The sequence below is a fragment of the Pogona vitticeps genome, chromosome 1 (genome assembly GCF_051106095.1).
Source record: "Pogona vitticeps strain Pit_001003342236 chromosome 1, PviZW2.1, whole genome shotgun sequence".
Taxonomy (NCBI): domain Eukaryota; kingdom Metazoa; phylum Chordata; class Lepidosauria; order Squamata; family Agamidae; genus Pogona; species Pogona vitticeps.
Window position 1 is genome coordinate 17,200,533 of NC_135783.1, and position 16,403 is coordinate 17,216,935.

The 16,403-nt window shown below is 40.6% G+C and overlaps 1 protein-coding gene across 3 annotated transcripts in view; it reads right to left on the reverse strand.

Moving 5' to 3' along the window:
* The window catches only part of ABHD12 (abhydrolase domain containing 12, lysophospholipase), a 45,869-nt gene that overhangs the window by 7,844 nt on the left and 21,622 nt on the right, over nt 1-16,403 (reverse strand). For all 3 annotated transcript variants that reach the window (XM_072988224.2, XM_072988244.2, XM_072988233.2), the window contains exons 4-11: nt 14,192-14,311; nt 11,345-11,375; nt 10,508-10,553; nt 8,697-8,826; nt 6,999-7,036; nt 6,575-6,654; nt 2,114-2,196; nt 806-884 (exon numbers count right to left, since the gene is read on the reverse strand). In XM_072988224.2, coding sequence (XP_072844325.2) covers nt 806-884; nt 2,114-2,196; nt 6,575-6,654; nt 6,999-7,036; nt 8,697-8,826; nt 10,508-10,553; nt 11,345-11,375; nt 14,192-14,311 — 607 coding nt within the window. The remainder of the gene's footprint in view (nt 1-805; nt 885-2,113; nt 2,197-6,574; nt 6,655-6,998; nt 7,037-8,696; nt 8,827-10,507; nt 10,554-11,344; nt 11,376-14,191; nt 14,312-16,403) is intronic.

A 16,403-nucleotide genomic window follows, 5' to 3' on the forward strand; every position in this document is an offset into this window, starting at 1 on the left:
GCCCCTTGCTCCTGGAGATGTCTGACTAGCTTATGACGGCACATGCCTCAGTTACATGTCAAATGGATTACTGCAATGCCCCCTACATGGGATGCACTGGAAAAAGGATTTAGAAACTTCAACTGGTCCAAAATACTTAGCCAGACTATCAATGGAGGCATGGAACGTTATAAGGAACATATAACCCCTTCCTACAATAGCTTCACTCATTACTACAGTAGTCGATTTTCCAGGCACAATACTGGATACTACTGGTTACCTCTGTATATCTTGGTCTTGAATATTTGAAAAACTGTATTCTCTCATATAGTCCTGCCTGATTTTTGAAATCTGTAGGGAGAGGACCTTTTGTCTGTCAAATCAGAGACTTTTTTGGTCTCTGATGCGGGGGGCGGCTTCTCTGTGACCATTCCTAGACTTTGGAACTCTGTCAGAAGAGGCAATGATGTTTCCCTCACTGTTGTCCTTCTGCCAACAGCAAGGATTTTTCTTATTCAAACAGGTGTTTGTGCTAACTGGATATACTCATTTTTTACTGTTCAGACTGAGTATTTTAATTCAGCTGCCCGATATTTTCCCTAATATGTGAAACTGGTTTGTTAAACTATATCGTTAGTTACGTAAAGTTCCAGTCCTGGGAGCAGGATGGCACAGAAATTAAACAAACAATACTGTTACATGTAACCTGCAATTTAGCCCACAAGTCCAGCTGCACAGAGTTATGACCTTTGCTACTGGTCAAATTCATTCATAATACTTGTAAGATTGCAGGCAGGGATGTGCGACTGCAACTGCATGGACATACCTTCTTTCCAAGATGAAATGGAACTACAGGATCATCTTCAGCATGAAGAATAAGCAGAGAACAGGAAATGTGTTTCACACTGTAAAAACAAACATCCAAAAGCAACATCAAGATATATTTCTAAAAATCCACTATCAGAGCTGAAGTTATTTTGATTACAGCATTTGAATACAATCCTTGAAATCATAAACTCTCCCCTTCTCAGATGCAACCTTGCAAGAACTTTCTAACAGCAATCTAACTGTGTAATGTAATTCAGAATGTGAAGAGTCATTAAGATACAATTGTTGCTTTCCAGCTAAAAATGAAATACTCCGAAATAGTACAGTGGTACCTCGACTTATGAACATCTCCACTTACAAACATTTTGAGTTAAGAATGGCTCCATTTGCAAAATGTTGCGACTTGCGAATGGAGCCTCGACTTATGAATGAAAAAAAAAACATTTCCTGCCCTTTTTTTGTCCTAAGTTCATCTTAGGTCAAAAGAAGAAAAAAATAAAAACATTTCTCCCCCTAATGGTAGAGTACAGATTAACCGGCTTTGCATTAGTTCCTATGGGAACTAATGCCTCTACTTGCAAACAGCGCCTTGACATACGAACGAAAAACAACCGGAACAGATTAAATGGCTTTCAGTGCATTCCTATGGGAAATTTGCTTTGACTTACAAACTTTTCGACGTATGAATGCCGTTCCAATACAGATTAAGTTTGTAAGTCGAGGTACCACTGTACTTACAAATCTTCCTTTTCCCAGTAAAACAAAAATAATGACAAAAACAAGTTATGAAGTTAAGAGTTAGCAGAGGTGTGGAGGCTATTCAGTGTATTTAACAGAGTGTCTTGTTAACTATTTAACATCAGAGAGAAGTCACATGAATGCTTGTATTGAGCTCCTGTTTTTTGTAAAACAAGATAGCCAGAGTGGTCTCAAATTCCAAATGCTGGACAGGAACCTCAAAGATCTAATTAAGCCACAGAGCTCACTAAATGACCTTGGACAGTCACAGTCTGTCAATCTGACCCAGCTCATAGGGTTATCTGTGAGAGTAAAATGAGGAGGAGATAGATTACGTTTCCTTGCGTTCATTGGTGGAAACATGGAATATAGATGTAACACATTTTAAAAAGCTGACTCTGAACACAAAATGGTTGGTCTGCAGGATCTGAGAAGGTTAGAGTGTGTGGGAAAGATCCTCAGTGGTGTCATGGCAAGTGTCCAATTTTCAGGATGATAGGTCTATGCACTGTCACTGGAATCCATATTTTGAGAAGAAGACAACCCCAGAGGCAGAACTTGTACTTACTTCTCATCATTTGCAAACTTAATTCCACTTGATGTTATAGGGTCAAGAAAAAACCAGTCAAATCCTGGGAAATATCTATATATCTGAAGAAAAAAATGCAAATAAATAAATAAAATGCAAACTGTATTATTTAGACTTCTACTTCTTAACAAGATTTCGTTTAAAAATTCAGAAACAGTAGAACAGCTCATACACAGAAAAGAGGCCAACAATACAGCATAAGGATAAAAATAATTTCTACAGAAGTTTGTATTCAGATGTTTATGGATACAATCTGAAATAAATAAAATGCAATAAATTTCATGATTGAATTTTATATCCATTACTGATGGTTGTAATTTGATGATGTCTCAAATTTTTGTGTCTTACTTTTTGAGCGTAGACCAGCCAGCGTGGCCTTGTTGCCAGATGGGTGGTATAAAAGTTGAACAAATAAATGAAGTAAATAAATAAGCAAGAAATGCAAAACAAAACAAAGCAAAAGCAAAAAAAAGAGCACCTTTCTTGTTCCACAAAAGCTTACATCAAAATACAGCATTGAGTCTTTAAGGTGCTGCAATGTCTTTTGTTTGATTTTGTTTTGTGTTTCTTGCTGATAATGCTTGGCCATACTGTTGTCTAAGTAATCTGAAGAAGTGGCTACAACTTCAAAATCTGAAATAAAGTTTCTGCAAAAGATTTTCAACTGAGTTTTCCACATGAAGGGTGTGCCCAGTTTTTATCAGGAAAAGAGAAGCAAATACCACTTCTTCAGATTAATTAGACAATGATATACAATGCCCTGCCCTGTTCTTTGCCCTTGTAACCCATATGCAACATTTTATTCCAGCACCGCCTCTCTCTGAAGTATCCAGTGACTCAAGGACATGTTTCGTTCAAATCTACCAGACATTTCATACTGTTGAGTCAATTTTGACTTATGGTAACTCTTTTCGGGGCATTCTAGGTAGGAGGTACTCAGAAGTGGTTTCTCATACCCTTCTGGGGGGGGGGGGCATCCTGGGACTGTGCAGCTTATCAAAGGCCACACAAGCTGACTCTTCCAGGAGGCACAGCGGGGAATCAAACTCCCAACCTCTGACTCCACAGCCAGAGACCTAAATCACTGAGCCATCCAGCCAATATGCAACTCAGCAGCCAAGAATTTACTTATTACTTCAATGATACTTTCAGACAAATTTTCCAAGTTTTTGTTTAAAACAGAGTGAATGAGGGATGCACAGAACTGATCTCCGTTAGAAAGCAAAAATGTAAGCCCCTAATTACCTTCATTTAGGTAATAAACATCAACTTCTATGTGCTAGGGGAGGTAGAAGGACAAATTCTGTATAGTGGACATTGCATATTAGTTTTATATTCCAGAGCTTTCAAGTTTTAACTCTTCCCATTGTTCGGTTCTCTGTAGGCTGAACTTAAGAAAATAAAGTTTTGGAGACAGTAACAATCTGAAGTCTGGACTTTGGGAGCACTGAAACATGGGACATTTTTACAATCAAATTATGGGTGGATTTCTGATGGACAGACCCTAAGGGACATATTATATGAAGAATCCAACCAGAGATGCATTTGAACTGTTTATTCGTTACCTGTTTTTTTTTTTTTAATTGTCAGTCTTTAGAACCTTCCTAATTGTGTTTGCAATATTTATTTAAAAATTACCCCCGCAGAACTCCAGAAAGTAGCACCATGGGCACTTGCTACTTTCCCCAAGGGATCACTCCCTATAAGGGGACCTTCAGAAGGGGCCTCGGCCACCCTCGGAGGGAAGGCGGAACGGTTCTTACCGCCAGCCCATTCTTCCTAATATCTGGGAAGTCTTGCGGACGTTCTGCATGTCCAGGACTCACTCAGGACTTTCTAAACCAAAACCAGTGTGATAGGCACAGTGAACAAAAGGGTTTCTCTCTCTACTCTTAAGTCTAGTTTGAAGGCTTGAAAGCCTCTGTTTGCAAAGGAGTATTTTATTTATTTATTTATTTATTTATTTATTTATTTATTTATTCATTCATTCATTCATTCATTCATTCATTCATTCATTCATTCATTCATTCATTCGATTTTTACCCCGCCCCTCTAGATAACGTCTACTCGTGACAGCTTACATCAGTTAAAACAAGTTAAAAAACATATAAAATGCATTTATACTAATTAGTTCTAAGCAACAGATTTCCAAGATGTTGATATACAAAAGAAAGAAAGAAAAGAAAAAGATGGAGAAAAAGAAAAAGAAAATCACTTAATTGACTGGGGGGGTAGGCCTGTTTAAACAACCAAGTTTTTAATTGGCTTTTGAAAACACCCAGCGAGGGTGCCAGCCGGATTTCAGTGGGGAGTGTGTTCCACAGCCGAGGGGCGACCGCCAAGAAGGCCCGGTTTCTAGTTTTCTCCTCTCTCGGTGTCAGGCCCCTCAGCCGTCCCTGCTGGCTATGTCGAGTGATTCGGGTAGATCTGGGCGGGAGGAGGCGATCTGCCAAATATTGAGGTCCCAAACCATTTAGAGCTTTATATGTAATCATTAATACTTTGAAGTCGATGCAGAAACGAATAGGTAACCAGTGCAGTGCAGCCAGAGTGGGGGAGATGTGCTGATATTTTCTCACCCCACTAAGAAGCCTGGCTGCTGCATTCTGGACCATCTGAAGTTTCCGCAACAGCCTCAAATGCAGCCCCACATAGAGTGCATTACAATGGTCTAATCTCGAGATTACGAACGCATGGACTAGAGTAGTGAGAGTCCCCCCCATCAAGATACGGCCGCAGGTGGGCAATCCGTCATAGATGAAAAGAGGCGGAGCGGACCACGGACGCCACCTGGGTGTCCATGGTAAGCGCCGGGTCCAGATATACCCCCAAGCTGCGGACCTCACTCTTTGTGGCAAGGGTTGTCCCTCCAAAGGTGAGGGAGTCACCTATGCCGCTGACGGAAGGGCCATCCACCCTCAAGACCTCCATCTTGTCCGGGTTCAGCCTCAATCCATTTGACTGCATCCATTCCAGTACAGTCTCCAGGCAGCGCTGGAGGGACCGGACAGCATCCACTAAAGTTGGTGTACAGGAGATGTAGAGCTGTGTGTCATCAGCATACTGATGACCCGATGCCCCACACCCCCTGATGACCCCGCCCAGCGGTCTCATATAGATGTTAAACAGCATTGGGGAGATGATCGACCCCTGTGGAACCCCACAATTGAGATTCCACGGGGGCGAGACATTCTCCCCAAGCTGTACTCTCTGGGGGCGGTCCTCCAGGAAGGAGCGGAGCCATGCAAGTGCCAGGCCACTGACTCCCAACTCGGAGAGCCTCCCCAGGAGGATACCGTGGTCGACGGTATCAAAGGCGGCTGAGATGTTGAGAAGGACCAACAAGGACATATTGCCCCCATCGGGATCTCATGGGATCCAGTAACCTTCGATGGCGGACCACTGAAATAGGTCCCTGCTCCCTGCAGGGGGGGAGCTCCATTGCGAGGTTACATTTTATCAGGCGATGGTCTAACCATGACAAGAGTACTCTCCCTTTCCCTGACTGCATATCAGCAAGAAGTGGCAATGGATTTAAAAGGGGTTGGGGTGGAGAGGTATCGAACAAGGAAAACCAAAGAACCTTGTAGTATTTTATGGACTGACATAAGCTACCATGGGCTGCAACCAATTTCAGTCCATGGAAATGTATGCCAAATAAAGTGAGTTTTTAACGTAACACAAGACTACTGCTTTTGCGTCAGTGAACTAGCACAGGTACCCCACCCCATACCCCAAAAAATTGATCATGGAAGATACATGTCCCTAATCAGTTCTGAAATTGAGAGTGCTAACAATTGCTCCACACATGAGTGTTTATGTTAATGTCATCGGCGATTCCCAGAATATATTGGCATTGATGTCTGGAGTCTCCATACACACAAGAGGACCACAACTTGTGGCTTCTTAAGAACACCACTGATTTCAGTGTGATCTATAATAACCATTTACTGTATAGACTTCAGTTCCATGTATGCAACATGCATTTACAGTTCCTTTAATAAGAACTCCAAGATTTGTGGACTATGCAATAAGAGAAAAATGCAGAAGTACTACAGCTCATCTCCAGAGTACTAATATTTGTTTATTTCTACACTCCCCTCTTAATTGCTTGGAGTCAAAGAAAGACATGTTGCAGTTACCCTTCTGTTATACTATTAGAAAAATCAGACATAATTTCATTCACAGCATTTTGCCCACAAGGTATACTTTCAAGTTTTGTGAGCTGATAAATTTCCTTAAAAAGAAAAAGAGCACTACACTAGAGAGGAAAAGTCAATACCTGAAACAACTCTAGATAAAGGCTGGGTCACTTACTAACACTTCAGATACAATGAGAGTTCCCAAAGTCAACATACCTTTTTTATAATATATATTACATATATGCTAAATGTAATAGCAAAATATTTTTTTAAAAACAGTGTATAAATCTATACTTGCCACTGAAAAGGGATGGCTCTTTGCTTCTTCCCGTATATTTGTAAAAGGCGACTCTAATATCAGGGCATCTGGGGGTGTTTCTGGAAAATACATGGAACAGGTCACTTAAAGTAATTTTAGTTATTTAAGCCTGCGTTGATCATATTGTTAAAAGGATAGGCAGGAGTCGTCTTAGGACACTCGGCTATAGACCAACAAAACTAATTTTGGAATTCCCCCACTTTTAAAAAATTAAATGCATCTAAAGGCCAGCAAAACTCTAATTCTGAAATTCATATAAAATTATAAAAGCTCAGAAAATTGTCATTGTTAAATGCTGTTATATAGACCTATCTAATTGTGTGCTCTTTTTTTGAAAGACAGAAGGAAGTTGGGATATATGAAGACCACTTTTGAGAAAATTACCTCAAGAAAATCTTCTTACCTCTCTCACAAAGACGTCTTACTAGGTTGGTTGCAACCCTGGGAGGAGAAATCTAGAGTTAAAAAACTGCAGACTATAGCATCCAGCCCTCTTCTGAAACTATATTTACTTATTTCTACCTTAACCCTATTTACTCCTGAACATCCCACTTTGTTCAAGGAATGTTAAAGAAGGAATTGCAAATCATGGGATTACATTGGAACACTAAAACAAAAATAATGACTACAGAAGAATTACTTTGTTCATTGCTGACAGTGCAGAAACTAAAACAGTTGATGATCTCCTATACCTAGGTTCAATCATCCAGCAAATGAAGTTGACAGCCATGAAAAATGAGAAGTGCATTGAGATTTGGAAGAGAGGCTATGAAGGAATGAGAAAAGATATTTAAATGTAAGGCGGTGTCTCTGGAGACTAAGACAAAGATCACCCATACTGCTATATTCCCAATTACTATTTATCTTGATGGTGGATACGCTGACAGTGAAAGGAAGGGGTGGGCACTGACTGATGCCAATTCCCTCTGTAACTTTCTCCATTTCCTAAAAATGTGCTCTGGAGACCTTAGAGACCATCTGAACATTCATGAGAAGTAATGCTGTGGGTTACCAAGATAATCTGTAAAAAAATAACAACTCTCTTTTCCACCTTTCCTTCTGTAAAAGGTAACCTCTGTTGCATTGGTATCCCATTGAGGAATAGAGGAGACCTTCAATTTATAATTTATGGAAGAGGCATTCAGGATCCAAACCACAGTTATAAAAGGAGAAGTCATGTTCCCCATTGCACATCAAACAATAAAACAGAGAGACCAACTGATTTTGATATGATGAAAATATTTTAAAAATGGATGTATGGTTAAAAAATTAGTACAGTGGTGCCTCGCTTTATGATCGCTCTGTTTAACGACAAAATCGCATTACGATGAACTTTTTGCAATCACTTTTGCAATCGCTTTACGATGTTTCCTATGGGGGAATTTCGCTTTGCGATGATCGGTTCCCTGCTTCGGGAACCGATTCTTCATAAAATGATGATTTTTCTCCAGCTGATTGGCGGTTTCAAAATGGCCGCCGGGTAAACAAAATGGCCCCCCGCTGTTTTCTGGGACAGATTCCTCGCTGCATACGCAGCGAAAATGGCCGTCCTATGGAGGATCTTCGCTGGACGGTGAGATTCCAGCCCATCGGAACGCATTAAACAGGTTTTAATGTGTTTCTATAGGCTTTTTAATTTCGCTTTACAACGTTTTTATTCTACAGCGATTTCGCTGGAACGAAATAACGTCGTAATGCGAGGCACCACTGTATTTGTTCTATTCTTTGATTATTAATTTGCTTCAACTATAGCAGTCTCACTCTTTTTAAAAAAAATGAATTACAATATATTTACTGTTTCTTGCAGGCTGAAATCCTGTTGTTTAATATAGTAAGTCACAACTAGAATAGGCCCATTGAATCAGTGAGGATATGGTGAGTCAACTCCTCTGTGACTTTCACCGATTCAAATAGGGCTAACCTAGTTGCCACTTAAAGATTTGCTTTAATGTGGAATAAATCCATTTAATTCACTACTAATGATTCAATAATAAATAGTACAGACTACAATGAGTGATCTCACTGTATTAGAATGACTATGTACTCTATTTACCAATCTGTCTTAGACATGCTTAGAGATATCTGCAAGGTGAAGACTCACCCAGTGCCTAAAGAGTGTCCCCATATGTAAACTGGATTATCTCCACTTCTTGCTTTTATCCAGTCAAAAACATGAAGTGCGTCGTAGGTCATTCCACTCTCTGAGGGACTGCCTATTGAATCTCCCCAGCCTGGAAGGAAAAAAACAATCATGTTTCCTGTTTTTATGTTTGCATTAAAGACAAAGAACACAGCAGCCCTCAACACCAGAACTAAATACAGTTCTTAACTGCTTTTCAACTGCTTGGACCCATGAAAACAAAACTAAACTGGCTCAATGTCACAACCACATATCACATAATTGCATTATAAATTTTATATATGTGTTGCTCCATGTTGTAAGCTGCCTAGAGTGGTCGAAATGACCAGATAGGCGGGGTATAAATAGAATAAACAAACAAATAAATAAATAAACCAATTTTCCAGCCTCTTTTATTCCATCTTTATTACCAGGAATTTGGGGAACATAAGCCTGAGAAATAATTTAATTGAACTCAGAACAGAGAGGCAGGACCAAGTGGGGAAAGGAGAGCGGATCCTCTCATTGGCTGTTGCTTGAAGCTAGAATCATAGAATTACAGAATCATAGAAAATTGAAGTTGGAAGGGGCCTACAAGCCGCCCAGAGTGGTAGAATATACCAGATGGGCGGATATAAATAAAATAAAATAAAATAAAATAAAATAAAATAAATAAATAAATAAATAAAATAAGGGTCCAAGAGAATGTCTACCCTTTGGGGTCATTTGTGTCCATATATTCCATTATCCATATGTAAAGCAACAGAAAAAGATCTAGGAATCCAATTTAAGCCAAAAGCTAATCCTTTAAAAGCAACATAGATATTTGATATGAGACTGAACAAATGCTGTCTGCAATATGAGAACAGCAAACACTGATGTACCAAAATTGTTCTAGCAAGTTCATTTTAATTCCATTTATCCCACCCCAAATTCCCTTGGGACTAGCTGAATTCTAAAAGAAAGGAACTGAACCCACACCTTAGTATAAAATAGCCCCAACCTCCATTAAAAAGGAAAATTAAAAGAGAAATCTAAATGAGAAAGATCGTTCTTTACCAATTTGAGGCTTGAATGAAGCAAAATACTAAAGCTGTGAACTACAGTTACAACACAAAGTTCAGAACTTTGCAACATGGAATAGCATCCTCAGTTGTATAGATATTCTGTGTCTAAAGCAGTGGTTCTTAACCTGGGCGATAATGCCCCCCAGGGGGCGATTTCATTTTTCAGGGGGGCGGTAGAACGAAAAGGGGCAGCGTGGGGGCGCTGGAGCAGAAGGGGGGCGGTAGGGGGCGCTGGAGCAAGCCAAACCTGTGAAGATGGGCTGCGGCCTTTTTACAATGTGCATGAATATATATTTTCCTCCTATCTTAATTTAGTTTCAGAGTTTTTGTCTTGAAATTTTTAGTTCCTGCATTTTATGCCCTTTTTATATTTCTTTTTGAGTCTTAAAATTCGCTTGCAACTAAATCATTAAATGTTACTTTTTGGGGGCATTTCATTTTCTTGGAATTGAATTTTGTTTTCAGGGGTCATTGGATTTAAGTGTCTTAAATAAATAAATAAATAAATAAATAAATAAATAAGTAAGTAAGTAAGTAAGTAAGTAAGTAAGTAAGTAAGTAAGTAAGTAAGTAAGTAAGTAAGTAAATAAATAAATAAATAAATAAATAAGATATAATAAGAAATAAGAGGGGGGCGATGATAACTTCCTCAATGGCTCAAGGGGGCATTTCTTTCAAAAAGGTTAAGAACCACTGGTCTAAAGTATCTAGAAATAAGAATCTTACCTCGGTAATCAAATGTGACTACATGGTAACCAAGAGAACTTAAAACCTGTAAGAGAAGATATTCACAAATAAGATCATGTCACTTCTAAAGAAATGCACAACTGAGAAAAACCTTTATATGAATGTACATTTTTGCCATTTTTTCCCAATGTATGGAAAAGTCTTTATTAGGGTAGGGGACATTCAAGCAGGATCTAGTTCATCAGTTTGAAATGGTGCAGTCCAGGAAGCATTTATCACATTATATTCTGTTGAACATGTATAAAAAGAATGAAATAATATCAAAACAAGCACACTTTTGGGCATGTTATTATTTTACATCCAGCATTTTAAAAATAATTCTAAGTCATAAAGGAAATACCTATCAGTAAACTTGCATAGCTAAGCCTATAAGGAAAAGGTCTGAAGACAACAGTAATCTAGGGCAGTGGTCCCCAACCTTTTCTGAACGCGGACCAGTTGGGGGAGTGGGGTCTGTGTTTGGGAGGACAGGACACCGCTGCACTTGCAGGTGGGTGGGGTGTGCTCGTGGGTAATAATGGAATGCCCGTGCTCATACGCGGGTGAGCAGAGTATGTGTGGGTGGGCTGGGGGTGCTCATGCGCATGCACGGATGGTGGGGCATGCTCTCAGGCATGCACGGGTGGGCGGGGCACCCATATGTGTGTGTGTAGGCGGGCTGTGCATGGATATGGGAGTGCATGGGGGAGTGCGTGCGGGGTAGGTGGGAGATCTGTCTCCACGGCCCAGTCCTGCCAAGGCCACGGACCGGCACTGGGACTCGGGGTTGGGGACCCCTGCTCTACAGTACAAGAACAACAGTCTTGCAGTTCTTACCTTATAAAGTTCTACACGATGATCCCCTCCCCTATTAAACAAATATATAAAAAGTAATGTTAGATATCGAAATCAGATTGATTATAGATATCGAAATCAAACTGATTATATTCTCTGCAGCCAAAGATGGAGAAGCTCTATACAGTCAGCAAAAACAAGACCTGGAGCTGACTGCGGCTCTGATCATCAGCTTCTCATAGCAAAATTCAAGCTTAAGAGAGTAGGAAAAACCACTGGGCTACTCAGGTATAATCTAAACCAAATCCCTTATGAAAACACAGTGGAAGTGAAGAACAGATTTAAAGAACTCGATTTGGTGGACAGAGTGCCTGAAGAACTTTGGATAGAGGCTCGTAACATTGTACAGGAGGCAGCAACAAAAACCATCCCAAAGAAAAGGAAATGCAAGAAAGCAAAGTGGCTGTCCAACGAGGCCTTAGAAATAGCAGAGAGGAGAAGGGAAACAAAATGCAAGGGAGATAGGGAAAGTTACAGAAAATTGAATGCAGACTTCCAAAGAATAGCAAGGAGAGACAAGAGGGCCTTCTTAAATGAACAATGCAAAGAAATAGAGGAAAATAACAGAAAGGAAAAACCAAAGATCTCTTCAGGAAAATTGGAGATATTAAGAGGAACATTTTGTGCAAAGATGAACATGATAAAGGACAAAAATGGGAGCGACCTAACAGAAGCAGAAGACATCAAGAAGAGGTGGCAAGAATACACAGATGAATTATATCAGAAACATTTGGATATCCTGGACAACCCAGACAATGTAGTTGCTGACCTTGAGCCAGACATCCTGGAGAGTGAAGTCAAGTGGGCCTTAAAAAGCCTGGCTAACAACAAGGCCAGTGGAGATGATGACATTCCAGTTGAACTATTTAAAATCTTGAAAGATGATGCTGTTAAGGTGCTACATTCAATATGCCAGCAAGTTTGGAAAACTCGACAGTGGCCAGAGGATTGGAAAAGATCAGTCTACATCCCAATCCCAAAGAAAGGCAGTGCCAAAGAATGCTCCAACTACCGTACAATCACACTCATTTCACACGCCTGCAAGGTTATGCTCAAAATCCTCCAAGGTAGGCTTCAGCAGTATGTGGACCGAGAATTGCCAGAAGTACAAGCTGGATTCCGAAGGGGAAAAGGAACTAGAGACCAAATTACTAACATGCACTGGATTATGGAGAAAGCCAGAGAGTTCCAGAAAAATATCTACTTCTGCTTCATTGACTATGCAAAAGCCTTTGACTGTGTGGACCAGAGCAAATTATGGCAAGTTCTTAAAGAAATGGGAGTGCCTGACCACCTTGTCTATCTCCTGAGAAACCTACATGTGGGACAGGAAGCAACAGTTAGAACTGGATATGGAACAACTGATTGGTTCAAAATTGGGAAAGGAGTACGACAAGGCTGTATATTGTCCCCCAGCTTATTCAACTTATATGCAGAATACATCATGCGGAAGGCTGGACTGGAGGAATCCCAAACCGGAATTAAGATTGCCGGAAGAAATATCAACAACCTCCGATATGCAGATGATACCACTCTGATGGCAGAAAGTGAGGAGGAATTAAGAAACCTTGTAATGACTCAACATCAAAAAAACTAAGATCATGGCCACTGGTCCCATCACCTCCTGGCAAATAGAAGGGGAAGATATGGAGGCAGTGACAGATTTTATTTTCTTGGGCTCCATAATCATTGCAGATGGAGACAGCAGCCACGAAATTAAAAGACGCCTTCTTCTTGGGAGGAAAGCGATGACAAACCTTGACAGCATCTTAAAAAGCAGAGACATCACCTTGCCAACAAAAGTCCGAATAGTCAAAGCTATGGTTTTTCCTGTCGTGATGTATGGAAGTGAGAGCTGGACCATAAATAAAACAGACCGCTGAAGAATCGATGCCTTTGAATTGTGGTGCTGGAGGAAGCTCTTGAGAGTCTCCTGGACTGCAAGGAGAACAAACCTATCAATTCTAAAGGAAATCAACCCTGAGTGCTCACTGGAAGGACAGATCCTGAAGCTGAGGCTCCAGTACTTTGATGATCTCATGAGAAGAGAAGACTCCTTGGAATAGACCTTGATGTTAGGAAAGTGTGATGGCAAGAGGAGAAGGGGACGACAGAGGATGAGATGGCTGGACAGTGTCTGCGAAGCAACCAACATGAAACTGACACAACTCCGGGAGGCAGTGGAAGATAGGAGGGCCTGAGGTGCTCTGGTCCATGGGGTCACGAAGAGTCAGACACAAATAAACGACGGCGAATGTTAGTTTAAATTTCTAAGACTGATTGTTTTGGTACAAAATTTCTCTAGTCTCTCAATATGGAAATACCCTGGGTCTTTTTTAAAAGCATGAAATTTGATTAGCAACATTCAGCCAAATTAGCATACTTAAACTCTGATTTTAATAGAAGAGTTTAAGGCATACTTATAGCTGTTATCCTCTAGCTACTGTCTTGAAAATATGTTACACTGAATTCAGTAGGACTTAAAGGGCAATCTAAAAGACATATATCTGGAAACGGGCAATCTAAAAGACATATATCTGGAAACAAGTCTTTTTCATCAAAATTAACTGTTCCGGAATCCCATTTAATGAACAACATGATCAAAATCCTAGAAATAAAAAGCATTTTAAATGATCCAGTAACTTAGCCAACAGGGGAAATATAGTAGAAGCTCTTATTTACTTTTTTTTTTCATGGATTATGTTTTAAAGATATCTCAAAACCTGTCTCGGTCCTGCCTAAGATATGACCAAGTCTGACCTGATCGAACATTGTATCACCTAAGAGGCCATCTTTTCTGCAGTTCACTCACTTTTCTGTATGTCTTACCTGGTCCCTGCATTTCCATGTAAATAGAGGATGACAGGGTGGTTTGAACCCAAAACATCTTCATACCACGGCTGATCCTTGTCATGAGCATCTTTCCACAGAACAGTAGGAACTGTATGCCTAAAAGCAAAAGGCAATTTAGGAATCTCATTTCTTCACTACACACTCTACCCTTAATTATGCAGGCAATGTGTAGCCTGCATAATTAAACTGTAAACCACCCAGAGAGTGCTTTAAGATTTAAAGAGGTGGTATATAAGTAGCACACTTTGCTTCTGCTTATCCCAGAGACCCTAAGGGGTAGAATTACCAAATGAAATGAGGTACACAAGATCAGAACACAAATCAACACTATCCATGGAAATTTCACATTTAAAAAAATTGCACATCCCTTGAATTTTGTGCAAAACACACTTTTTTTTAGCACTGCTGATGGAAAGAATATGGGTAATTTCATTCTCACACAGCAGATGCCATTTCTCGTCACATTACATATCAAGACATGCTTTTCTGATGCATATGAATATCTGTTACATCCTTAACACATTAGTGTTAATTCTTAAGTGCAGATCAACGACAGCAAAAACTGCCATCTGGCATTCAAGAGCACAAGCCAATATGCATTCTATATAAATACTGTATATAAGTATAATTTGCATGATTTCTTCTAAGGACTTTTTGGAGTTGTGGTTTAGTGAGGGTATAAATAAAAGTATTGGCCATGCTGGCTGGGGACAATGGGAATTATGTTCTCAAGCAGTGTGTTTAGTCGTTTAGTCGTGTCCGACTCTTCGTGACCCCATGGACCAGAGCACGCCAGGCCCTCCTGTCTTCTACTGCCTCCCGGAGTTGTGTCAGGTTCATGTTGGTTGCTTCGCAGACACTGTCCAGCCATCTCATCCTCGGTCGTCCCCTTCTCCTCTTGCCGTCACACTTTCCCAACATCAGGGTCTTTTCCAGGGAGTCTTTTCTTCTCATTAGATGGCCAAAGTACTGGAGCCTCAGCTTCAGGATCTGTCCTTCCAGTGAGCACTCAGGGTTGATTTCCTTTAGAACTGATAGGTTTGTTCTCCTTGCAGTCCAGGGGATTCTCAAGAGCCTCCTCCAGCACCACAATTCAAAGGCATCAATTCTTCGGCGGTCTGCTTTCTTTATGGTCCAGCTCTCACTTCCATACATCACGACAGGAAAAACCATAGCTTTGACTATTCGGACTTTTGTTGGCAAGGTGATGTCTCTGCTTTTCAAGATGCTGTCCAGATTTGTCATCGCTTTCCTCCCAAGAAGAAGGCGCCTTTTAATTTCAGGGCTGCTGTCTCCATCTGCAGTGATCATGGAGCCCAGGAAGATAAAATTTGACACTGCCTCCATATCTTCCCCTTCTATTTCCCAGGAGGTGATGGGACCAGTGGCCATGATCTTAGTTTTTTTGATGTTGAGTTTCAGACCGTTTTTTGCACTCTCCTCTTTCACTCTCATTACAAGGTTCTTTAATTCCTCCTCACTTTCTGCCATCAGAGTGGTATCATCTGCATATCGGAGGTTGTTGATATTTCTTCCGGCAATCTTAATTCCGGCTTGGGTTTCTTCCAGTCCAGCCTTTCGCATGATGTATTCTGCATATAAGTTAAATAAGCTGGGGGACAATATACAGCCTTGCCGTACTCCTTTCCCAATTTTGAACCACTCAGTTGTTCCATGACCAGTTCTAACTGTTGCTTCCTGTCCCACATATAGGTTTCTCAGGAGACAGATAAAGTGGTCAGGCACTCCCATTTCTTTAAGAACTTGCCATAGTTTGCTGTGGTCCACACAGTCAAAGGCTTTCGCATAGTCAATGAAGCAGAAGTAGATATTTTTCTGGAACTCTCTGGCTTTCTCCATAATCCAGCGCAAGTTAGCAATTTGGTCTCGAGTTCCTCTGCCTCTTCGGAATCCAGCTTGTACTTCTGGGAGTTCTCGGTCCACATACTGCTGAAGCCTACCTTGGAGGATTTTGAGCATAACCTTGCTAGCGTGTGAAATGAGTGCAATTGTACGGTAGTTGGAGCATTCTTTGGCACTGCCTTTCTTTGGGATCGGGATGTAGACTGATCTTTTCCAATCCTCTGGCCACTGTTGAGTTTTCCAAACTTGCTGGCATATTGAATGTAGCACCTTAACAGCATCATCTTTCAAGATTTTAAATAGTTCAACTGGAATGCCATCACCT